Source organism: Mustela lutreola, chromosome 17, assembly GCF_030435805.1.
Source record: "Mustela lutreola isolate mMusLut2 chromosome 17, mMusLut2.pri, whole genome shotgun sequence".
NCBI classification, from domain to species: domain Eukaryota; kingdom Metazoa; phylum Chordata; class Mammalia; order Carnivora; family Mustelidae; genus Mustela; species Mustela lutreola.
Window position 1 is genome coordinate 1,460,998 of NC_081306.1, and position 23,869 is coordinate 1,484,866.

A 23,869-nucleotide genomic window follows, 5' to 3' on the forward strand; every position below is an offset into this window, starting at 1 on the left:
CTCACACCCTGAAGTCCTCTCTGGTGGGCAATCCCCTTACCTGGCCATCTGTCTTCTACAGGACAGCGAGCGGGTGATGGAAATAGGATGACAATGACAGAGCAGTGAAACAGAACGGTTTGAGTCTCCGGGACCTACCGGCCCCTAGAACTCGCCCAGGAGAGGGGACAAGAGCGGAGGGACAGTCCTGGAAGCTCAGCAGGGGGTCTGGAGCTTGAGCTTGACCGAAACCCCAGCTTCCCGCCACCCCCCCCCCCCGCACATCCCGCCCCCTCTGGGAAGGGAAATGACATTTCCCCATTTCAGCAAGGGGTGGTGAGGAGAGAAGACGAAAGTACAAGCAGGACGGAAAGTGAAACCGGCGCGGCCCCCAGTATAAGACCCCGGCCCGGGAGATGGCTGGCCACACGGGCTGGGCCCCGCTATGGGCCAGATGGCAGGCGACCTTGGCTGGCGTGAGTCCGAGGCCAGGGCTGGGGGTGGAGGGCGGGCGGGCAAGCCTGGCGGACACTGGGCAGGGGGTGGGAGGGCTTGATGGGTGTGGACGGGGCGGCTACTCGGCCAAGACTAAGAATACGGGATTCGGTCAACCGGAGAATGGGAATGGGTCTGGCATGAATGCGGGTGCAGGAGAGACAGGGGGTGATCGGTCGGCCAGGGCTGGCCGGAGGACAGGATGAGAAAGAGGTGGGCAGGCAGTTGGACCAGGACCAGGACCAAGTGTGTAAATGAAGAGTTCGGTTTGAGTGAATGAGCAGGCACAGGACAGTCTGGCTGACAACTGGGGCTGACAGAGAAAGCACAGCAGGAGGAGTTGGCTGGAGTGTGGGGCTGAGGCCAAGGAGTCAGCAGCCTAAGTGGGCCAAGGGTCTGTAGCTTGGAAGGAGATCCGATCCTCTGTGGGTGACTCAAGGAGTCAGAGCCTGGAGCCAGGGCCACAGGAAGAGGAGCAGATAGTAGGGCCACGGTAAGGACCAAGGGCTAGAGGATGGGAATAGAGCCAAAGACCCAGGACTGGGTACAGAGGGTAGGGAGAAGCCGTGGGAAAGGTCTGGACCCCAGAGCTCAGACAGGATGCAGAGTAGGAAATCGCCCAGCTCAGTGCTGGGTGGGCAATAGCCACCAGAGCCTGGGGACACGCACTTTCCCTCAAAATAGAGCTAAGAGGAATCCCACGCCATCGGAAGTCTCTGGGATGACAGAGGGGTCCCTAAGCCAGGGGATCCTGAACACGGGGGTCGCAGGCGCTGCCCCCCACCTCTGGAAGTACATTGGTGAATGGAAGTACCCAGAAACCTCCCTTGGTCTTTATTTATAGGACAATTCGGGGAGCGGAGCCCAGGGGTTAGAGATCAAGATCAGGCAGGGGAGAGGCATGGAGAGGAGGGTGAGCAGGAACAGACTTAGACTTACAGCCTAGTTTTGGTTTGTGTTTCGAGAATTGTGTAACTCCAGTGATTGCTCGATTTCCTCTCCCTGATGGAGAAACCGCCAGACACCGCCGGCTTCCCGTGGCTCCCACCCGAGCCTCCCCTGCGCTTCTTTCCAGGAAACACAGAGCAGGAAGTACTTTCAGAAATCAGCTGGTCTCACTCCCCCATTTTATAGATGGGAGCCTGAGACACAGAGATAGAGGACTTGCTCGAGGGAAGAACCTGGACGAGAAAGAGAGGTTCTGCCTCCCAGTCTGGGCGCTCCTCCTTTTCCTGGCACCCCCTGTTCTTCCAACACTGCAGAGTGACCCACCTGCCTTGGCGGTGGCTGGACCAAGCCATCCTTCTGACTCCCTGGGATAGAGCCTCCGGCACTGCCCGCCCACCCCCGGGGCTCTAGTTCAGGCCATCAGAGCTGCCTGGCTAAGCTCAAGGAATCCTCTGGCAGAACACAGCATGCCCATTGCAGGGGAGGTGGCTGCCTCCTCTAAGTTCCCTGGGGGAAGCACCCAGGCTCTGCGTTCAGGCAGATCTGGAATCCAGTCCTGGTTCCCTCACCCTCTAGCTATTTGAACTTGGGCTGGTCAACTTCACTGAGCCTCATGTTCCTCATCTGCAAAATATAATAATACGATAGCCCCCGGGTACCACATATAGTTGAGCAAGCTGTTCACTGAAAAAGACATTTAGCCAAGGCAGTTAGTGGGGATCAAGATCCAGCCTGACATCTGCTTGCAAAGGTGGGTACTCTGTGCAAGGCTGTGTCTGTCTTGGACAAGGGGTAACTTCTTTCCTTTCACACAGAGAAGTCATAGGGTATCCTCAAAAGCTTCCCTCTTATTGATGGCTGTGCGGGGTCAGCGAGACGGCGCACAGGGCTTACCCAGAGCACAGGCTAAAAAGGGCACATGAGTTCTTCTCAAGCTTTGCCCTCATCTGGCCCACCACCTCCCCCTCTCTCCAGGGCTCGGCCTTCTGCTGCTCTCCTTGCTCCTGGCTCGAGCTGGTGTCTGGGGATTCCCGAGACCGCCAGGGAGGTCCGCCCTGAGCCTGCAGGAGTTGCGGAAGGAGTTCAGGGTCAGCCTGCAGCTCGCCAGGAAGCTGCTGTCCGAGGTTCGGACCCACGCCCACCGCTTTGTGAGTCTCCCTGATGCAACCGGTTTTGAGGGTGGGCAAATCCCCACTCCCTCTGGCCCTCACTAACAGACCTTGCCCCACAGGCTGAATCCCACCTGCCAGGAGTGCGCCTGGACCTCCTGCCCCTGGGGGATCAGCTCCCCAACGTCTCCCTGACCTTCCAGGCCTGGCACAGCCTCTCTGTGAGTTGGTGGACGGTGGATTGGGGCAGGAGAGCTGGCAGTAAGGCTGGGCCGGATGGGTGGAGATGGAAGTCGGGGATCGAACAGAAAATGGATTTGGGAAGGAATCAGATCTGGATGAGGCTGAGTGTGTCCTTGGATATAAAGGTTCAGCTGGAAGCAAGGAGTGGTGTGAGAATGAGGTCGTACATACAGAAGAGAGAGAGAGAGGTTTGGGACAAGGAGTGGGGCTAGGGTTGGAAGGAGGCTAGAGACAAGATAAAAACACAAGTGAGGAGATGGATGGGGAACAGGGGTGGCGAAGAAGGGGTCAGAGCGGGGCTGCGGACAGAGAGCGACAGGACGGTGGAGAGGCGGCTGGATTGGATCCTCAGCCTGTGAGGCGTGTCTGACCCCTTCCCTTCCTTCCCACAGGACCCAGACCGGCTCTGCTTCCTCTCCAAGATGCTTCGCCCCTTCCATGCCCTCTTGGGAGGCCTGGGGAGCCAGGGGGGCTGGACCAGCTCCGAGAAGATGCAGCTGTGGACCATGAGGCTGGATCTCCGGGATCTGCAGCGGCATCTACGCTTCCAGGTAGCATGTTCCCCCCTACCACCCCGCCTCCTCAACACACAGAGACCAACACAAAAAATTGAAGGTCTTTGCCTCCCTTTTAAAAACACAGGTTTGGGTAAGTGTGGACGGAGATGCTCTAGGCCCTCTTTCGGGGGGGCTTGCTCTGTCCCCTGAATCTCTGCCCTCTCTTGGGGTCTTGGTCTGAACAGCCCTGAAGCTCCCAGAATGGCTGTTGGCATCAGCAGCCAACCTGGCTCCCTTCTCCCTCAGCCTCTCACGTGACCAGGCCTTCCGGAACATTCCCAAGGGAAACTGGCATTTTCCTCTTAACAAAAGGAAAATAGGGTCTTCTGGCTGGCTCAGTCGGTGAAGCATCTGCCTTCGGCTCAGGTCATGGTCCCAGGGTCCTGGGATCGAGCCCCTCAGGCTCTCGGCTCAGCAGGGAGCCCACTGCTCCCCCTGCTTGTGCTCTCTCTCTCTCCCTCTGAGAAATAAATAAAATCTTAAAAAAAAAAAAAAAAAAAAGGAAAATAGAAAATGCAAGCAGCCTAAAAGCTAGCTTCCCACCTCTCTGCCCATTTCCAATCCTAAGATGACCCTTAAGAGAAGAACTTCTGGAATCCCAAGTGCCCAGGGCGATCCTGGATGAATGTGTCAGCTCCATGAGCAGCAGCAGCGACTTGCTCTATGACTTCCATTTTTTTTCTTTTTTTTTTTTTTTAAGATTTTATTTATTTATTTGACAGACAGAGATCACAAGCAGGCAGAGAGGCAGGCAGAGAGAGAGGAGGAAGCAGGCTCCCCGCTGAGCAGAGAGCCCGATGTGGGGCTTGATCCCAGGACTCTGGGATCATGACCCGAGCCAAATGCAGAGGCTTTAACCCACTGAGCCACCCAGGCGCCCCTGACTTCCATTTTCTTGAACCAAAAAAACCAGGCAGGACGTGGGAGATGGTGACATAATGGCAGCTCTAAAGGAGAGGCTGTCCGGGGATATCATGCACCTTGCGATCTCTGATGTCATTCTGTACCAGCGGGCACATAAAGGAACAGGGATGCGCTCCGGGGCGCAGCTGGGCTGTTGCCTGACCTGTGGGCATCTCCCCGCAGGAGCTGGCAGCAGGACTCGAGCTCCCCGAGGAGGAGGACAGTGAGGAGCAGAAGGGGAGGCTCGAACGGGCTCCCGGGAGTCCCTCGCAGGTCTCAGCGCAGCCGTCATGGGCCCGACTCCTCTACACCTACCAGCTGCTGCACTCCTTGGAGCTTGTCTTGGCTCGGGCCGTGAGGGACCTGGTCTTGCTCTCCCATGCCGGACACACAGCCCCGGCCTTGGGAGGCTCGGCGTCCGACTCCCGGCCCTGATGGGGTGACTTCTCATCCCTTCACCCTTCAGGACCCGAGGACTGGAGTCTGGGCAACGGGACAGTTCCGGCTCACGGGCCTTAAACGAGGCAGGACTCCACTGGCTCCCCGCCCCAACCCCTCCCCAATAACTTAAGGCCCCTCCGGTCCCTGGCAGATATTTATTTGTTGGATATTTATTTATTGTTTAGGGAAATGATGGTTTATTTATTGTTTCAGAGCCTGCTTGCTGTCCTTGGGTCAGGCCACCACGCGGGGTGCCTAATAAAGCACTCTCATCCTCCCTTGGCTTCTTCTTTTCAAAGAAGGGGTACCTGACCCCCGACGGACAGGAGTCAGTAGCCTCTGGCCACCCTGGGCCTCTTTCTGCTCCTAAATTCTGGGGGCTTCTTCCTCTATTCTGGCTTGCTGGGCTGGTGGTTTCCATGGTGACTAGCAGAGTTGCGAGATTTTGGAAAGCTCAAGGTCTCCGGTGCCCCTCTGTTTCCCATCGCAAATGGAGCTCAGAGGCGCCACGGACCTCCTTCTTCTGGGCCAGTTCCCACCCCCAAGGTTGGCGTGACTGTTCCACAGCTCCCCGGAAGGCCCCCGGTGGGGTCTGGGGAGCAATCAGGGAGGCAAGGCTGCACGGAGAGTCGTCGCGCCCCGTCCGTCCTCCAGACGGCCAAGACAGACAGGAGAGGTGCTGGGCCCCTGCCGTGAGAGGCGGTCCTGGTGGGCCGCATCACCGGGTCACGCTCCTCAAGTTCCTGGTTCTCACAGGCGTCTGGTTCTGTCTGCTCCATGAATAACACACCGAAAAGCTGAGGCCCAGAGGCAGAAACAGCGTGTCCAGAGTGGCAGATGGAGAGAGGCGACGCAGGATTCGGCAGTCCTTCTACCCCCACGCGGGGCCAGGCTCCCGGAGGGCTCAGGGGCCCCTCACTGCGGCTTTGGCTGGCCCAGGCGGGCTTGCAATTCCTGCATCATACCCGTGTGTGCAAGGCCAAACCTGCGGACAGAGACAGGGGATGGGCGCTGGCCTCCAGGTGGCCACAGCCTCCTCGGCACCCCGGCCCAGCCACCTCACCCCCCGGGCTTACCCACGTCCCAGGGGCCTTCTCCTGGCTGGCAGTGGGGTCCCTTCAGGCTTTGGGGGGCTAGGTTCTGGGGGCTCCTCTGCTTGGAGAAGTCTCTGCTCCGGGGCTGACAGCTGTTCCTCTGGTGGGGGGCTGGGAGGCACCTCTTGCCGCTCAGGCCCACGGGTCCGTCGGGAAGAGGGCCGGGAGCGGCGCAGCGAGGAGTTGCGAGACAGGAGGACCCGGCTCCGGGAGGCGGAGACGTCCAGGAGAGCCCCAGGGAGCAGGGCCTGTGGGGAAAGGGGCACAGGGTACCACGGGCCAGATTCGAGATTCTGCCCTATCCAGCCCCGGATCCCCGTGGAGCTCTCACCTCACTCCAGAGGCCGTGAGCACCCCCTCCGGCGCTTCCTGCCGTCGCCCCCGTCTCCCTGTGGGGCCCACGCTTGGCCTCTGCAGGCTCCTGGCTTGTTGACTGGTCCTCCAGGCCCTGGACATCCTCCAGGCCTTCTGGAACAATCTCCTCGGCCTCTGCTCTCCGGCCTTCAGTCTCCTCAGCATCCTCCACGTCAAGGGGTCCGTCTGCCTCTTCCTCGGGTCGGTGCTCCCCACACCCCCCCTCACTGCCTTGCCCCTGCTCCTTCACTGGCCATCCCACAGCCTCGTCTTTCAACAGCGTCTGTCCCCCCGGGAGCCCCTCGGCTTCCCTTGTGGTCACGGTCCCCTCTGCCCTCACCACCTGGGAGCCCGAGGTAAAGCCATCCATCCCACAGCCTCCTTCCTCCACTGCGGGCTCCCCGACCTCCACCCACTCTCCCCTGGGCTCGCCCTCTCTGGCCTCCAAAGCCTCTGCCTGGGCCCCTCTGCCAGCCACCTCCTCGTCTGCTGAGCCCTCTGGGCCAAATCCCAGCCGGCCTCGGCGTCCTCCCCGTGTAACCTCCATCAGCTCCACGCCTCCCGGAACCTCCTGTCTCCCTTCGGAGCCCCAAGCTTCCCCAGCCTCTCTTGCCGGCCCTCCCCCCGCCCCCGCGGCCCCTCCGTCCAGAGCTACATCATCCCTTGCTATCTCAGCCGCCAAAGAACCGGCCCCTGGGTCCTCGCTGTCCTGGAGGCTCAGCGTGGCCTCCTCGAGCCTCCCGTCTCCACCGGGTGTTGGGTCTGCCGCCCAGGGCACCGCGGCCTCCGCCTCCTCATCCTTGGTTTCTCCGGCATCGGACTCTCCCAGGGACTGGCCTGTCTCTGCGTCTACCCCATGTCTTCCACCCAGCCCCTGGCTCTCTGCTCCAAGGGTCTCTCCCTCCTCTGCTCCTATTTCTTGGGCTTTCTTCCCCTCCCCGCCTGCCTCTGGGACATCTGGGAACGTAGACTCTCGGCCAACCTCGGGCTCCTCCGGTGCCCAGCCTCCTGCAACCTCCCCCTCTTCTGCATCTGCTTTTCCCTCCCGGGTGTCCCTTCTCTGGCTCTCCCAGGCCTCTGCCCCACCCAGGCCTCCCATGGTCCCGGGGAATTCCTCCGGGCTCCCTGCCGTCTCCTCTTCGCTCAGGGCTGAAGTTTCCCAGAGCTCTTCCTCGGGCTGCTCCGCCAGGGTCTGGGGGCCTGCCACCAGCTCAGGTGCCCGGCCTTCCGTGACTTCATGCTCAAGGTCGCCCCGCCCCGCCCCACTACACGCCTGTGCTGCTCCGCCTGTCTGAGCCTCCCCATCACTCCTCTCCCCGCTGGACTCCTTCTCAGGACTGCTGGCCCCTGGGGCCCCTTCAAGGTCAGCATCCTCTTCAGGCTCATTTGCCAGGTTGTCCTTGGGCAACGCAGCCTCTGAGACCCGGCAGCCCTTTTCCTCCTCTTTGGCCTTTTCCTCCGCCACTGCCTCCTCCAGACGGGCTGGAACAGTCCTGATCACTGAGGTTGGCTTCCCCTCAGCGTCTTTCGCTCCCTGATCTTCCTGGACCTCAAAGCCCTCCCTTACCTCCCCCTCTGACCCCTGGCCCTCTGCAGCCTCCGCCCCTGCTCGCTGCTCCTTAGCTGGTTCTTCTGCGCTCTCAGTCCCCAGGACCCGGGTCTGTTTGGGGGAAAAGCTCATCTCAGCCTCTCTGTTCTCATCGGCCTGCTCCTCCTGCTCTCCCCTGGAGGCTTCCCCGAAGGCCCAAGTCTTCCCAGTGCCCTCTGAGGGCTCTTCTCCTGAGACTTCCCCATATTCTGTCATCCTGGCTCCGGAGAGGTCAGCCTCCTTTCCAGCTGAGGCTGGCCCGTCCACCTCCCTGACAGAGGCTGTCCCGTCCACCTCCCTGACTGAGGCTGGCCCGTCCACCTCCCTGACTGAGGTTGTCCTGTCCTCACATTCTGTCCCCGACTCCTGTGCTTCCTGTGCCCTTGTGCCTTCACTACCCCTTAGGACCACCATCAGCTCTTCTTCCTGCCTGGCCTGCTTGGCTGCAGACCCCCGGATCTCCTCTGCAGTTGCCTCCTTGGCCGGTTCTAGAGACTTCCTGCTGTCCCCTGCTACCTTCTGCCCATCGGCACCTTCCACCCCCTCAGGCTCCCTGTGCCAGGTCCACTCTGACTCCGCCTTCCTGGCCACCTCTGGTTTTCTTTCCCTGACCTCTTCCGCCTCCTCCTCCTGTTCCCGGGTTCTTAGTGTCTCCTCTCTCTTCACTTCCTGCTCACTGGGCCCTTGACTCTCCTGGGCTTGGCTGCTGTTGTCTCCACCAGCCTCAGACCCTGCCTCGGACTCCTTTCTGGCCTCTAAGTGGGCCCTTGGTTCCTGGCACCTGGCAACCTTGGCTGCCTCCTGGACCCCAGTGTCTTGCCTCTCTGCCTGAGACCTGTGGGAGCTGCCTTCTTCCCAAGCCCAGGTCTGTTCTGTAGCTGAACTTCCCTCCTGGCGTCTTCCAGCTTCTCTGGGCCCTCTGAGCTCTCCATCCTCCTGGCTCTGGCTGCCTCCAAGGCCCTCCAGGGCCTCCTGGGCTTCCTTCTGTTCAGGTCTCCCTTGCCTTCCCGCAGCCACCTCTCCCAGGTCCTCCGCCGCCCTCTCCGCCTTCCTGTCTGCAGTAGGGACTTCATCTCCCATGAGGTAGGAGACAAAGGAGCTGAGGGAATCCTAGAAGGGAAGGGGGAGGAGACAGAGGCGTTAAGGGGAGCCCCAGCCCTCTCCCTTGGGACCCTGCCCCAGAGGAACTCAGGCCACAGACGAGGGGTCTGGGCTCTAGGAGGGGAAAGAGAACTGGATTTGCAGAAGGAAGAGGAAAGGGGCTAGATTTGGGGTAGGTGGATGTTGTTTATGGAGGTGGGGGGGATTGAAATCCAGAAACGATCAGGCTAGGAGGCGACCTGATCCTGAGAAAGGGATCATGAGTATGAGGAGAGTCTCAAAGAAAGGAGGGAAGGTGAGGCCCCAGGGAGCAGGGTGAAATTCTCTGGCATCTCTTTGCCCCTCTCACCAGCGCCCCCCGCAAGGCCTGATGCAGCCCAGGGAGATGTAGCCGGAGGAAATCCATCCTGTCTGTCTCTGTCTGTGTGTCCAGAAAGCTGACAAATGACCGCCCCCACCTACTGAGACAAGGCAGTCTTCCCCAGGGCCCAAGACACTTCCTCTTCCCCTGTGTCTCCCTGACGCACCCCCTATCCAGGCCCTGCCCACCCTCTGCAATGCCCACAGCAGCTCCCAGCCTGGGCTGGGCAATGGGTGTGCATCGCACAGGGGACTCAGGTGCCTATTTGGAGCTGAAGAGCAAGGGGGGGAGACCATAAAGAAAAACCTGGGAGCAGGAGACCTCAGAATGGGGGAGGGGAGCGGGGGGAGGGGGCGTGTGGCAAGAGCAGCTCAAGTGACTCAGGTCTTGTATTCACACCTCAGCCATTTCCTGCTCCCCCCAAGCCACAGCCACTCTGTGAGAGGAAGCTGGGGTTTGTGGTTCCTGTTTTGCCTAGGGACAAGGAGTGGGAGTGCAGAGGGGCTGGTAAGAGCTTTGGCTTCTCATTTTAGGGTCATTAATGCTTCCTTAAGGGGAAGAAGGGGCTGGATTGGTGGCTCCAGTGCCCATTCCCTCATCTGTAGTCATTCTTGTGAAACAAAACTTGGCCCAGCTTTGTATTGTGGTTATTTGTGTCTACCGTCCACGCTCCTGTGAGTTCCTCAAAGGCAGAGGCCATGTGTGACATGTTACTGAGTTTGTAGGGTCCCGCATGGGTAGTAGGACCCCATTTTTCACTGGTTGAGTAACCTGGGAAGCAGACCAAAGGGGGCACATTTCAAATAGCAGTCTGAGGACTTGGTGGTGAGAAAGAGCTGGCAGAGGTGAGCACCAGCTGGTGGAAGCCCATAGAAGAGATTAGCAGGAGGACTCAATGAAGAAAACTCAGGATGCTGCTTGACCACCTAGAGGAAGGTAAGAGAACAATCACTTCTTATTTTGAACTATAGGAAGCGACTTTGATCTACACCTCTCCCCGCAATCCCCTGCCTGATCCCCACTTTCCAAATTTCCAACTAGACAAACCAGATGAGATCACAGAATCGGAATCAGAATCAGAAGCCCTAGAATCCTCTGGTCTAAGCATTCTTGATGCAGGCAGGAGTCCCACCGCAGCCTGCGGAGCCAAGCATGTCTGCCTCTGGTATTGTAGTTCCTACTGTCCCGCCAGCTTTAGGTCTAACCTTGTATCACTACCAGCAACTTTCCTTCTTTAGCTTTCTCACGTGTAACCCCAGGGGGTCGATATTTCTGGGATATTCTTTGGTTCTGGGATAATTTGGGGGAAAGGGATCTCTTTAATGCTTGGGATATTGCCAATAGACAGAAAGTCTCCCGAGAGTTATCTTGATTTTCAGGTCTTGAAGCCGTCTAAGGGCGACAGAGAGGAATCAGAATCCCCCGAAGCAGGACTAGAGTAGCCCGGTGGCCATATTTATTTCTGGCAATGGAGGGCCGGGAAAGGAGCTGAAGCAGCTCGCCGCCATGCCTAGTCCTGGCAAGGAAGGCCAAGCCCTCGCGTCCCGCTGCTCTAACGCTACGGCTCCTCTCGTTGATCCCACCCGCTCCAGGGCTAGAGCAGCGGTTCCGGGGTTCTCCCGGCCTCTGTCTGGCCCCGGTCCCGAGGCTGGGAGAGCCCGAAGCAGAGACAGAGAGCGCACCCGGAAGTTGCGGGGGGGTGTGACCTCCAAGCACGTGATGAGGGGCCCCGCGGGCGCTGTCACGTGACCCGCCGACCCGCGGCCCCTCCGCGCCGAACTCGCCGCTGCTCTTAAAGGTACAGACCGCGGAGGCCCCTGCCTTCACGGGGGCCGGGGCAGCGTCCCGTGGGTGGGGCCGAGTGGGTGTGCGAGGGCGCGAGATGGGCCCCCGGGGTAACGTGGTGGGTCGCCCCGCGCGGGTGCAGCGGGGAAGCCGGAGCTGGGCCCTGCAGTGGGGCGTGGATCCTTGTCCTGTGTCGCAGACCCTCAGCCGCCGGGCTGCAGCCGGCCCTGGACCCTCGCGGACGTGGAACGTGAAGCCATGGGAGGCCGCGCGGGCTCGCGGCGGCGCCTCTCGGACTGCGAGGGTGCGTATTCCCGCCCGCGCTCCCGAGACGGACAGCCTCTGCCCCGCGACCCACCTGACTCGGGGCTCGGGCGCTGGCTCGGCCCCAGGGAGGACGCCCGTGGGGCCCTCGTGCACCGGCGAGTGGGGTGGGGGTCATGCTCTCTCCTTCTCGCCCTGCCAGGGGAGGAGACGGCCCCGGAACCTCGGTCCCCTCTGTTGGACCGGCAGGGCGCCCTTTGGAGGAACGTGATGGGCTTCTGGTGAGTGGCCCGAGGACTGCAGCAGAAGTAAAAATGGGGTGGGAAGAGTTGGGGAGCAACAGGAGGAAAAAGGAAGAAAGAGCTGAGCCGTGAGAAAGGAGCTGAATTCACAAATATTGACCGAAGCCATTGGTTTGCCCTAAGGCAGCTTGGAAACTTCCAACACTGGACTCCACTTACCTCCCACCTTCAGGCTTGGACCAGGTCCTCCTGTCGGCTGGGGGACTACTTCATGTTTTCACTCCAAGGAATTCAGACTTTAAATTTGTAAATACATGTATTTTTTTAGGAGAAAACTTTAAATCACTGCTCTGGACAGGAAGCCAGTGTTTTTCCTAATGCACGTTTTAATAAATGCATCTACACTTTTTTAAAAGGCCGTCCATCTACCTCCTGAAATCATTCCAGTTTTGAGCCTTGGGAAACCCTTCTAGTGCTAACCTGAACCTTGAGGGCTTAGGTGGCGCACTGGGTTGGACGTGGCTTCACGTGTGATTCCGAAAGAGTCCCATCACCTCTCTGAGCCTCTCTTCTCGACAGCAGCAAAATGGGAAGAAAGGCTTCGGAACCACTTCCTGGGCTTGTGAAAAGAGCCCATGAAATCTCTGGCACTGGGCCCAGTTCCTTTCCCATCACTGAGTGCAGCTCTGGGAAATGAGAATAAGCAAGAAAAGATCCTTCTTGTAGGGGTCATAAAGGGCTTTGGTAGGATCATCCTTTAACCCCACAGCACCCTGTGAAGTAGTGAGAAGGAAAACCTGTGTCCCCATTTACACGTGGGTAGCCCAAGGCCACTCAGGTAGGAAGCAGCAGGTGTGGAACCTGAACACAGACCTTTGGGCTTCAAGCTCCAGGGTCTTTCTGCTGTTCCACAACACGTCAGAGAGCATGGATCAGTGCGTGAGAAACGCCCCAGGCACTGCACCATGATGGGAGCTTGGAGGGAGAGTCATCTTTGATGACTCTCTTCTCTTCCTGGGAGAGATGAGATGTGAACCCAAGTCTGTCATCCCAAAGCCTGGATTTCTAGCCCTACCACCGAAATGGAAATGGGGCCTGGTGAGAGAGAAGAACAGGCGAGCTGTTGGAAGGCCACAGGAAGGGGAGATTTGGTGCTAGGACTGTGAGCGGATTAAGCCTGGAAGGAGGTTTAAGATCTGTTCTTATATGTCAGTTATATCTCAATAAAACTGATGGGGAAAAAAAGCCTATCCTGCTCACTCCAGGCTCCTGGGCCTTTGTAACAACTTCTCCTACGTGGTGATGCTCAGCGCTGCGCATGACATCCTTAGCCACCAGAGGGCATCTGGGAACCAGAGCCATGTAAGTGACCGTCTCTAATGCCACCACCATATTTAGTCCTTATGGGAAGATGGGGGACTCCCCCTAGAGCAGGAACCCCCTTTGAGAAAGTAACGGAATGGGGGTGGCCCAGGGGTGGGGCAAGAGGGCTGAAGTTCCAGCTTCCCAGACCACAGAGCAAGGAAGGGTTTTTAAGCATCGATTGGTGCCACGTATATAAACTCAAAGGTGGGCTGGGTGGGGCCATGGTCTATGAAAGCGCTTCTTAACCGCAGCGCTGTTAATTTTAGGCTGGAGAATTCTTTGTTGTGGGGCTTTCCTGGGCATCGTACAGTGCTTAACAGCACCCCTGTCCTCTACCAGTAGCATACCTCCTGTTCAGTAGTTCAGAGGAGAAGGTCTCCAGGCATTGCCAGATGTTCCCTGGGGGGTATAATCACCTCTAGTTAAGAACCTTTTGTCTATGATGAGCTGGAGGCGGGGGTGGGGGCTGGGGGGGTGTAAGTGCCAAAGGGTTACAGCCACCACCTTGCAAGTTCAAGTCCAGCAGGGAATTTGGTCCAAGATCAGCTTTTCTGGAAAGCCATTTTCCCCCTTGGCTGAGTAGCTACAAAGACTTCATAGAATTATTTAAAACGTTGGCATTTACATATTCACGCGTCTGCCTAAGGTAGTTACTTCAAGTCCTCAGGTCAAGGGGTGCTCAGGTGGTCCACACATGAGCCCAGCAGGGAAACAAATGAGACCAGGCTCGGAGTCCCAGGGCTTTAAAAAACGGGACGTCCTCCTGGGGGCCTAAGGGGAGTAGGGCGAAGAGGAAAGGGTCCCCGTGGGGGTGTGGTTTAAGCCCACCCTCCTTTCTCATTCTCCGGAGAGAGGGATGCATTTCCAGACTGGGCACAGAGAGGCCCGCTCCCCGAAACCGGTGTGGCAACCACACCCAGGCCTCCATTAGAAGAAGTCCTTATAAATATATTTAGATCGGAGGAAATAAGGTGCTTAGGGAGGATGCGGCTCACTCGCCTACCTGTGCCTTGTTCTAGAATGACAGTACAAATTTGGAAGCCTCAATTTTTAAAAAACGAAAGCTCCTGAGTGTGTTACCCAACTAGAGCCCATGTACGGGGCCATCTTAGGGCTTCGGGTCCTTAGTTTGAGCTTTGTGCGGTAAGCTTCCCCGGCCCCATTGTGCACATAGAGAAACTGAGGTCCCAAAAGGCCAGTGTTGACCCAAGGCCATCCCTCAAGTCAGGGCTGAGCTGGCACTGGAGCCAGGCCCTTTCTGTGTCACGTCTTGCCTCTCTGGGTGAAAGACCTTCCTCTGTCGCCAGGTGAACCCGGACCCACCCCTCACCCCCCACAATAGCTCCTCTCGATTTGACTGCAACTCCGTCTCCACGGCGGTGAGTACCCATCTGGTCCTCCCCACCCCCCGCCCCCTCCCTCAGCACCTGCTGCGGCCGTCATGATTATCATAAATAAGACATTTGCTGAGCCTTTTCTGTGTGTGGCGTCCATCGGCTCATGTAATCCCCAGCAGTCCTACGAGCTGAGCGCTGTAACCAGCCTCCATTTTTCAGACAAGGGAACTGAAGCTCTTGACACAAAGCTAAGGAGCCCCAGAGCTGGGACTTGAACCCAGACCTATCTGACCTCAGAGCCTGTGTCTGTAGCAGGTGTCGGTCTGCCCTTGGTCACTTGGTTGGGAGGCTTGTCCCTGGGACCATCGGGGGTCTCATTCCGTTCTTCTGTTCCAGGCAGTGCTCCTGGCAGATATCCTCCCCACCCTCGTCATCAAACTGCTGGCTCCCCTGGGTCTGCACCTGCTGCCCTACAGGTCTGAGAGGGGGTGGCCGGCAAAAGGGCAGGCAGGACCCCAAGAGCGGGGCGGCCGTGAGGGCCCAGGCAGTGGCGGGAGGGTCAGGGCGCTGCAGGCAGAGGTTGACCCCCCTCTTCCCTCCCTACCTCTGGCCCTCAGCCCCCGGGTTCTCGTCAGTGGGATTTGTGCTGCCGGAAGCTTCCTCCTGGTTGCATTTTCACATTCAGTGGGGACCAGCCTGTGTGGTGAGTGTGAGGTTTTGTGTCAGGTGGGGAACCCAGAGGAGCCGAAACAGCATTGTGGGGTACCCTCCCCAACTTCGGAGAGGAAGGGGATTGTTTTTGTGACCCTCAGAAGCCTGCTGGGCCTGTCATGAGGAGGAGATGGGAGACGAGGTCATTTTGGGGGGGTGGTTGGGGTCAGGGGTCAGGGTGCAGAGACTGGAGGAAAGGGGTGTAGTACACGGAGCTCGAGATGAGCAGAGTCACCAGGACTCCATGACGGGGGGAGGGAGGGGCGGCCGAGGCGTCCAGGGTGAGTTCTTGCTCCGGTGTCAGTAACTGGGTAGAGAGGGGGTCCCATGCCCTGTGAGAGGCATGTGGGGGGGCGGGTAAGTTCTCCTCCCAGAAGCCCCCCTGTCCAGGGATCTGAGCTGACGCAGGGGAGGCTGTGGCCGGACCCCTCAGGGGATTGGGGGGACGGCGGAGGCCACGTGTGGCCATCGCCATGCTTGTCCCCCCCCCCCCCCCAGGTGTGGTCTTGGCTAGTATCTCGTCCGGCCTGGGGGAGGTCACCTTCCTCTCGCTCACCGCCTTCTACCCCAGGTAAGCAGGAGGAGCTGGGAGTGGGCGAGAGGAGCCCCGGGTGCAGGCCTGGGTCCTTCCTCAGCTCTCCCTTTCTTCTCAGGGCTGTGATCTCCTGGTGGTCCTCCGGCACTGGGGGAGCTGGGCTGCTGGGAGCGCTGTCCTATCTGGGCCTCACCCAGGCCGGCCTCTCCCCGCAGCACACCCTGCTGTCCATGCTGGGTGTCCCTGCTTTGCTGCTGGCCAGGTAGGCTGCCTGGGCTGGGCGGATGAGGGAGCCCAGGGGAGAACTAGATCAGGCTCCCAATCTCCAGATCCCAGCAGCCTCGTAAAGAGGGCATGTGGGTTCCGGCCTGGGAGAGGACTGGTTTGAGTTCTGGAGCTGCTGCGTGTTGGCTCTACAGGGTGCGATAGGGTGCCTCACCTCTCCAGCACTCCTTGCTTCCCTGGGGGGAGATGCGCACCTGGCATCCAGTATGGAGTGGATCCCGAGATGAGTGGCTGGCAGGGGGGCGGGGGAGGATGGGGTGGACTTTATTTTACTGATTTTGAGCCTATTGGGAAAAAATGTTAATTAGCTGGTCAAACCTGTGATTTCACCGATGATTGCTTGGGATGAGGCCGTGTAGAAAAAGTGAATCAATTTCAAAGAAAATCATAAGCAAAAAAAAAAAAAAATGTATATTAGAGGAGTCTAGACACGGCCGAGTGTAGACACGGTCTCTGTTGGAAGAGACTGAAAGGGGAGAAGTTTGGGCCCAGCACAGAATGAACACGGAATGATCATCAGAGTAACAATGACAAGAAAACAGAGCAGACCTGCTCCGTGTGAGCCAGCAGGCGGAATGGGTGGCATTCGGGCCCCCGGGCAGCAAAAACAAGGAGACAAATCTCAGCTCTAAGGAAGGAAGCACCTTTCTGCAGCCGGAGCTTTCTGGCACAGGATGGGGTGGGGCTCACAAGGAGTGAGGAATGGGGGGGGCTCCCCTGGGAGGGGCGGCCCCTCCAGCCCGACAGAGGGCCCTCCGTCTCATCTTCCTCCCGCCGGTTCTAGCTATTTCTGTTTGCTCACACCTCCTGCGCCCCAGGATCCTGGAGGGGAAGAGGAGGCAGAGACCTCTGCTCGGCAGCCTCTGATGGGCAGCGAGGCTCTGGAGTCAAAGCCAGGTAGGAGACCCGGGAGTCCCTCGGAGCCATCACTCTGTCCCCAGAGGGGCGGTAGCCTTTCCTCTCTGTGGCGGATGCGGTCGGGAGGGCAGGTGGACAGCAGTGCTGGTTGTGGGAAGAGCCAGTCGCATTCGTCTACTAAAGAGCTACACGCTGGGCGCCGGAGTGGCTCAGTCGGTTAAGTGTCTGGTCCTAGAGTGCATTTCAGCCCATCCTCTCAGGTTTGAGGGATCGAGCCCCGCCTTGGGCTCCACACTGAGCGTGGAGTCTGCTTGAGAGTCTCTCTCTCCCTTTACCCCCCCCTCACATTCTCTCTCTCTCTCAAAAATAAATAAATCTTTAAAAAAAGAAAAAAGAACTGCTCAGTGAGTACTTACCTTGTGCTGATTTTTTTTTAAAGATTTTATTTATTTATTTGACAGAGATCACAGTAGGCAGAGAGGCAGGCAGAGAGAGAGGAGGAAGCAGGCTCCCTGTGGAGCAGAGAGCCCCATGCAGGGCTCGATCCCAGGACCCTGGGATCATGACCTGAGCCGAAAGCAGAGGCTTTAACCCACGGAGCCACCCAGGCGCCCCACCATGTGCTGATTGATGAGCCCTGTAGGGACCGGGTGACAGATGAGGAAGGGGGCCCATTCATAAACAAGTAGCTGAATCAGAAAGATGTTATTTTTTAAGTTTTGGTAAGTGCTGGCCAGACAGAAAGCAGGGATTGCTGCTAGGAACTTGGGCGGGGGGGATAGAGAAGGGCCCCCCCTAGAGACCATGGTCTGTGAAGGCCTTTTGGAGGAGGGGTCATTGGGCTGAATTTTGAGAGACAAGGAGTCAGGTCATAGGCCAGGGGAACAGCATGGGCTAAGATCCTGAGGTGGGAAGGAGCTTGAATGTTCGAGAAGCAGAAGGAAGGGGCCACTGTGAACTGGGTGGGTTGGAGATGGATGGCTATCAGACAGTACAAGAGCCATGGAGACGTCCCACCTGTTAATTCCCCCCCCTTTTTAAATCTGGTAAAGTTTACCAATTTAACCATTTTGGGGGGCAGAGGGAGAAAAAAAATCTTAAGTGCAGAGCCCGATGGGGGCTCGATCTCAAGACCCTGAGATCATGATCGGAGTTGAAATCAAGAGTCAGACGGACACTCAAGGGACTGAACCACGCAGGTGCCCTTTAACCATTTTTGGTTGTACAGTCCAGTGGCATTTGAGTGCATTCACGCGGAGCGTGTGAAGTGGCTGGCCCTTCCCGCCAGCCCCCCCACCCTGCTGCCAAGTCCGCGTGCCCCACTCACCGGCCTCCCCTCCCTCCCTGCAGAATCCAGGTCAAACCTCTCCCTTCCGGAAAGGTGGACGGTGTTCAAGGTAAGGCTGGGTGGCTCTGGCGCCCCCTGTGGCCGGTGCCCCGCTGCCGGCCGCCTACTTCAACGTCTGCTGCCTCTTGCAGGGCCTGCTGCCCTACATCGTCCCCCTGGTGGTGGTTTACTTCGCGGAGTATTTCATCAATCAGGGGCTGGTGAGTGAGGGCTGCTGGGGGTGCGGGTGGAAGGAGCCGTCGAGGCGGGGCCCCGCAGGTCTCCGACCACCTGCCCTGCCCACTCTTTGCTGCAGTTTGAGCTCCTGTTCTTCCGGAACACGTCCCTGAGTCACGCTCAGCAGTATCGCTGGTAAGAAGGGTGAGGGGGAAGGTGGCCGGATGGGCGGGGGCCTGAAGGGGAGCCCTTGAGGCTAGGGCCTGGGGGTGGCCTCGGCCACGCTGCTGAGGGGCTGCTTCCTCCTCCCTGCCCGCATGGAAGGTACCAGATGCTCTACCAGGCCGGCGTCTTTGTTTCCCGCTCCTCTCTCCGCTGCTGTCACATCCGTTTCACGTGGGTCCTGGCCCTGCTGCAGGTACCGAGCCCAGCCCTCGCTCCGTTCCCACCTTGGCTCCCAGCTTCCCAGACCCCAGGCTTGCTTCCCACTTCTCCAGGAAGTGTGTTGCTCGCCGTCAGGTTCTGAGCGCAGGGACCAGAAGGCCAGCAGGGCTCTGGCTCTGTGTAAAACGTGTGGCCTTGGGAGCCCAGCAAAACCGGGGCACAAATCCCAGCTTCCGTTCTCTGTAGCTGTGTGATGTCGGGCAGGTCCCTGAACCTGCCTGAGCCGAGATGGCCTCGTCTGTGAACCCGCCACAGCCAGCATCTACTTCTCAGGGTGGTTTGGACACACAGAGATGGGAAGTGTGTTAATCCACTGGAAGCACGCACTTAATTCTTATTTCCACGAGCCTCGGGCAGAGACACAGGCTTTCAAATAGTGTTTCTGTGGGTTTAAAAAAAAATAGTACTGTTCTTTTATTCTGGGTGGTTTGTTACAACAAAATCAACAGTGTCACAGCCAACAGGTCATTTACCACAAGGCTGGTGAGCAAAGTTAACTCCGTGTAGTGGAAGTAGCACAGTGTTGAGCGAACACACACCGTTCTGGCCCATGGTCCAACCAAAGTAGCTTCACAGAACCAGCCTTCAAGGTCACGAGTCTATAGCCCCTGGAAGTTACTGTCAAAATTAACCTTCCTTTGGTCCAGGAAAGCCCTTTTCTTTCTTTTTTTTTTTTTTTTTTAAGATTTTATTTATTTGTCAGAGAGAGCGAGCGAGAGCAAGCCCAGGCAGACAGAGTGGAAGGCAGAGTCAGACGGAGAAGCAGGCTCCCTGCGGAGCAAGGAGCCCGATATGGGACTCGATCCCAGGACGCCGGGATCATGACCTGAGCCGAAGGCAGCTGCCCAACCAACTGAGCCACCCAGGCGTCCCAGGAAAGCCCTTTTCAATAAACTGAGTCCAGTTCTAGGATAAAAGAGTTGAAACCAAGTATAGTTTGCCCTTGACAGTTACGGCAGGACCCTGTGGCTGTCCGTCAGCTTTCTCCCTCTTGGTCTGAGTGGGGACGCCAGCCCAGGGCCTCGGACCCCGAAGGCCCCGAATCATGTCAACAATTCTGAACTCGGAGGTTCTTCATTAGATGCCACTGAAATGCATAGCTTAGGATTTTCCATAGAATGAGAGACTTAGAATCATTGAATTTCATTACAGAAAGCGCCTGGCCACGTGCTACAGACAGATGCATTAGCGGGGTGTCGCCAGTCACATGAGCATTGCTGGGATGTGTTCTTTTTTTTTTTTTTTTAAGATTTTTTAAATTTTTCTGATGCAGAGAGAGACCACAAGTAGGCAGAGCAGCAGGCAGAGATAGAGGGGGAAGCAAGCTCCTCGCCGAGCAGAGAGCCTGATGCGGGGCTCGATCCCAGGACCCCAAGACCACGACCCGAGCTGAAGGCAGAGGCCTCAACCCACTGAGCCACCCAGGCACCCCGGGGATGTGTTCTTTTAAAGGCAGATCTCTGAGCTCACCTCAGACGTAATGAACTAGAACCTTCGAGGGCAAGGCCTGTGTGGGTCACGTGATTCCCAGTGACCTGTGTGTGCAGTCAGATATGTGCGCCGCCACGGCTCAGGCCTGGGACCCTGGGGTCCTGTAGAGGACTGGGCCCCAGAGGGGAGACCGACTCCCTTGGGTGGGGTCAGAGAGTCCTCCTTAGAGACGCGAGAACGCCGTAGCCAGAGTTTCTCAACCTCGGTGCTGTTGACATTGGGGGTTGGATCGTTCTTTGTTGCGGGGCTGTCCCGTGCACCACAGAGCTGAGCGGTGTCCGCGGCCTCCACCCGCGGCCTCCACCCACTCCCTCCCCACTCACGACAGCCAGGAACATGTTTAGCCATTGCCAAGTGTCCCCTGAGTGGCAAAAATTACTCCCAGTCGAGAACTGCTCGTCGACACCCATAGTCTCAGTCTGGTAAAATAGCGGGGGAGGGGCGGGCCTCTCTCTTCAGGGAACCCTTGGGAGGAGGCGTGAGCGCCCAGGAGCGGGAGGGGTCCTGCTCCAAGCTGAGCCGGGAGCAGTGGGAACCAGGAGATCCCACGTGAGGGAAAGAGAACGGTGTTCCAGGGACGACCTGAGCCAAGGCACGGTTGGGAGAGTGACCTGTGGCATCTAGGGTGCCAGGACAGGCTCAGGAGAAGGCCTGCCCCAGATCCCAGGGTCTGGTAGGCCAGTGGGGTGCTGGGATTTCATCTGGGTCTGCCAGCCCTCTCCTCAGCATCTCCCAGAACCGGGGCCCCTGGATGGGACCAGCAGCCTCTGGTCCCAGTTTCAGCCCTCCCTGCCACCTGGCTCTGCAGTGCCTCAACCTGGCCTTCCTGCTGGTGGACGTGTGGCTGAGCTTCCTGCCCAGCATCTACCTCGTCTTCCTGGTCGTTCTGTATGAGGGGCTTCTCGGAGGTGCCGCCTACGTGAACACCTTCCACCAGATTGCCCTGGAGGTCAGCATGGGCCGGGGGAGGGTTGCGGGGGTGGCTGGGGGTGAGCCTCTCTGGGGAAGGCCTGGGCTGGGGCAGCTAGGACCGGAGCCTCACCCCTGCTTCTGCCCTCCGCAGACGAGTGACGAGCACCGGGAATTTGCCATGGCGGCTGCCTGTATCTCTGACACTTTCGGAATCTCCCTGTCGGGGCTCCTGGCCCTGCCCCTGCACGACTTCCTTTGTAACCTGCCTTGACACTCCGGCTTCTCAGGACACGGGACACACTAATCTGGGCCTGCGCTGACCGGCGGCCGAGTCAGACCGCAGGCGCACAGCCCAGAGCTCACCCATGAGCCCTGCCCCAGGCTTGCCTGAGCGGCTGGGGTGCAGACACACGCGGCGGTCCTGTTCTCCTTTGAGCGAGCCGGCAGTGTTCGCCCTCTCCCAGGCTGGCCTTGGGGACTTCCTTCGTGGCGTTACATCCTCAGAATAAATGCCTATTTTATTAATTGACCCCTGTGCCATTTTTCTGCTTGGAAACAAAATGTTCTTTTGTTATATGAGTAATACAAACCCACTTTGAAATATATGCAGGAGAGTATAAAGAAAGCATTTCAGCAGATTTCTACCTGGTCTTTGAGGCTTTACTTATTCATTCACTCATTCATTTATTTCATTCATTCACTGTGTGATGCAGTCTGCATTTATTTTCCTCCAACATGTAAGTTTGCAAACACAGAGGTTGAGAGAATTCCTACAATAAGCACAGGTGTGTGCACCCCTGGGGGCTGCGGGGAGCATTCTGCTACAGTTACTTTATGACACGTAACACTTCATCCAAATGAGTCTCTGATTTTCATAATGTATTTCAAGGTAGGAAGTGGAGTTTAATACCTTCCCTCTTTTTTAAAGATTTTTTAAAAAATATTTTATTTCTTTGACAGAGATCACAAGTAGGCAGAGAGGCAGGCAGAGTTGGGGTAGGGGGAAGCAGGCTCGCTGCCGAGCAGAGAGCCTGATGTGGGGCTCGATCCCAGGACCCTGGGACCATGACCTGAGCCGAAGGCAGAGGCTTTAACCCACTGAGCCACCCAGATGCCCCTTCTTTTTTAAGATTTTATTTTATTTTTTAAAAGATCTTATTTATTTGACAGAGAGCACAAGCAGGAGGAGCAGCCAAGGGAGAGGGAGAAGCAGACTCCCCGCTGAGCAGGGAGCCGGAGGCCAGGCTTGATCCCAGGACCCCGGGATCGTGACCAGAGCTGAAGGCAGATGTCTAACAGACTGAGCCACCCAGGTGCCTCTCATTGAACAACTTTGAATATAAATCTTTTAAGGGACCCTTGGAATAATGGGTTTGAAATGCTAGTTACATATTTTTTTCCTATGAAGCATTAAAATAAACACAGACAGTCCCTGGCTTACGATGGTTTGACTTAGATTTTTCAACTTTACCGTGGTGTGAAAACAAGGACCTATGGAGCAGAAGCTGTACTTCGAGTTTTGAATTTTGATCTTTTCCCGGTCGGCGACAGGTGCCATCCTCACTTGTGACGCTAGGCAGGGGCAGCCGACCACAGGTGCCAGCAAGCCCTGCCAGCGCGCGAGTCAACAAGGGACACACAACCCTTCCCTAGCCCTACACGTGTGCCACGATCGGTTCAGTATTCAGTCAGTTACACGAGATACTCCACAGTCTTGTAAAATAGACTCTATTGTAAGATTTATTTATTGTAAAATAAATCTCTGACTTTGCCCAACCGCAGGTGAATGTTAAGTGTTCTGAGCACACTGAAGGTAAGCTAGGCTAAGCAATGATGTTCGGTAGGTTAGAAGTATTACATGCATTTTCGACTTAAGATAGTTTCAACTTGGGGGGCGCCTGGGTGGCTCAGTGGGTTAAGCCGCTGCCTTCGGCTCAGGTCATGATCTCAGGGTCCTGGGATCGAGTCCCGCATCGGGCTCTCTGCTTGGCAGGGAGCCTGCTTCCTCCTCTCTCTCTCTGCCTGCCTCTCTGCCTACCTGTGATCTCTCTCTGTCAAATAAATAAATAAATAAATTTTTTTTTAAAAAAAAAGATAGTTTCAGCTTACGATGGATTTATCAGGACATAACCCTTTCGTAAGTTGGGGGACATCAGTACATAACCTGTGGAGCTCCAAGTGAGCATCCATGTATGCTCTGAGACTATCCTATTCCAGCCCATCCCTGCCAGTGATGTTTGTAGCCCACATTCAGGGAAATGCTGACATGGTGGTTAATGGCGTGGGCTTTGCAGGCAGAGAAGCCTGCCTTCAGGTCCCAGCTCTGCCATTCATGAATTCAGGATCTCAGGCAATTATCTTCACTTCTCTGCACCTCAGTTTGCTGGTCGGTCAAATGGAGGTAACAGTAGTACCCACAGGTCACAAGGTGGTTGTGAAGACTACATGAGCCCTTGGGTAGGCGTGGTCAGCCCCCAGTAGATGTCAGCTTTGTCCACGCTATGGCTGGAATCCTGCCTTTCTTTTTATACTGCGTCATGCCAATGGTTCTCAAACTTGAGTGTGCTCCAGAGATCTTGTGAAAATACAGATTTCTGGGCCCAGGCCCAGGACTCTGATTGGGGAAGTATGGTGTGGGGACCAAGAATATGCTCTCCTATTATACACCCAGGCGATGCTGCTAGTGTTACTCTTGGGACCACACGTTGAGAACCATAGAATTATGTTTTTTTTTTTTTTTTTTAAAGATTTTGTTTATTTATTTGACAGAGAGAGATCACGAGTAGGCAGAGAGAGAGAGAGAGGAGGAAGCAGGCTCCCTGCTGAGCAGAGAGCCCGATGTGGGACTCGATCCCAGGACCCCGAGATCATGACCTGAGCCGAAGGCAGCGGCTTAACCCACTGAGCCACCCAGGCGCCCTAGAATTATGTTTTTCCTTTTTTTTTTTTTAATTTCTTTTTTT

General features: G+C 57.1%; 3 protein-coding genes across 5 annotated transcripts; 2 read left to right on the forward strand and 1 right to left on the reverse strand.

The window, feature by feature from the left end:
* Positions 1–315: 315 nt before the first annotated feature.
* Positions 316–4,952, forward strand: IL27 (interleukin 27). Its single transcript, XM_059154278.1, has 5 exons — positions 316–455; positions 2,398–2,570; positions 2,654–2,752; positions 3,167–3,325; positions 4,418–4,952. The coding sequence occupies exons 1-5, from the start codon at positions 425–427 to the stop codon at positions 4,667–4,669; spliced, it is 714 nt and encodes a 237-aa protein (XP_059010261.1). The 5' UTR covers positions 316–424; the 3' UTR covers positions 4,670–4,952.
* APOBR (apolipoprotein B receptor) lies at positions 4,830–9,405 on the reverse strand. The gene is made up of 4 exons (XM_059154274.1): positions 9,162–9,405; positions 6,101–8,821; positions 5,752–6,017; positions 4,830–5,660 (listed from the first exon to the last, which is right to left on the reverse strand). Exons 1-4 carry the CDS (start codon positions 9,216–9,218, stop codon positions 5,591–5,593), a joined length of 3,114 nt encoding a protein of 1,037 aa, XP_059010257.1. The 5' UTR covers positions 9,219–9,405; the 3' UTR covers positions 4,830–5,590.
* Positions 9,406–9,619: 214 nt separating this feature from the next.
* CLN3 (CLN3 lysosomal/endosomal transmembrane protein, battenin) lies at positions 9,620–21,435 on the forward strand. Of its 3 annotated transcripts, XM_059154277.1 has the most exons (18): positions 9,635–10,109; positions 10,215–10,338; positions 10,766–10,971; positions 11,158–11,262; positions 11,425–11,503; positions 12,730–12,826; positions 14,137–14,208; positions 14,563–14,642; positions 14,784–14,869; positions 15,376–15,448; positions 15,531–15,674; positions 16,482–16,594; positions 17,906–17,952; positions 18,035–18,103; positions 18,199–18,254; positions 18,384–18,477; positions 20,803–20,943; positions 21,058–21,435. In XM_059154277.1, the coding sequence occupies exons 4-18, from the start codon at positions 11,217–11,219 to the stop codon at positions 21,175–21,177; spliced, it is 1,317 nt and encodes a 438-aa protein (XP_059010260.1). In that variant the 5' UTR covers positions 9,635–10,109; positions 10,215–10,338; positions 10,766–10,971; positions 11,158–11,216; the 3' UTR covers positions 21,178–21,435. The 3 variants fall into 3 exon arrangements, with proteins under 3 accessions (XP_059010258.1, XP_059010259.1, XP_059010260.1); XM_059154275.1 differs by having other exon boundaries at positions 9,620–10,109; positions 11,158–11,503; XM_059154276.1 differs by lacking the exon at positions 10,215–10,338 and having other exon boundaries at positions 9,620–10,109; positions 11,158–11,503.
* The last annotated feature ends 2,434 nt before the right edge of the window (positions 21,436–23,869 follow it).

Bases quoted from the DNA above. Each gene is read 5' to 3' on its own strand.
- CLN3 (XM_059154275.1), top strand. From the start codon at position 11,217: ATGGGAGGCCGCGCGGGCTCGCGGCGGCGCCTCTCGGACTGCGAGGGT. The intron at 12,827-14,136 runs GTAAGTGACCGT...CTCTGTCGCCAG, and splicing joins CATCTGGGAACCAGAGCCAT to GTGAACCCGGACCCACCCCT. The intron at 18,478-20,802 runs GTACCGAGCCCA...CTGGCTCTGCAG, and splicing joins GGGTCCTGGCCCTGCTGCAG to TGCCTCAACCTGGCCTTCCT.
- IL27 (XM_059154278.1), top strand. From the start codon at position 425: ATGGGCCAGATGGCAGGCGACCTTGGCTGGC. The intron at 456-2,397 runs GTGAGTCCGAGG...CCCTCTCTCCAG, and splicing joins GGCAGGCGACCTTGGCTGGC to GGCTCGGCCTTCTGCTGCTC. The intron at 2,571-2,653 runs GTGAGTCTCCCT...CTTGCCCCACAG, and splicing joins GGACCCACGCCCACCGCTTT to GCTGAATCCCACCTGCCAGG.
- APOBR (XM_059154274.1), bottom strand. From the start codon at position 9,218: ATGGATTTCCTCCGGCTACATCTCCCTGGGCTGCATCAGGCCTTGCGG. The intron at 6,018-6,100 runs GTGAGAGCTCCA...CTTTCCCCACAG, and splicing joins CTCACGGCCTCTGGAGTGAG to GCCCTGCTCCCTGGGGCTCT. The intron at 5,661-5,751 runs GTAAGCCCGGGG...CTCTGTCCGCAG, and splicing joins AGAAGGCCCCTGGGACGTGG to GTTTGGCCTTGCACACACGG.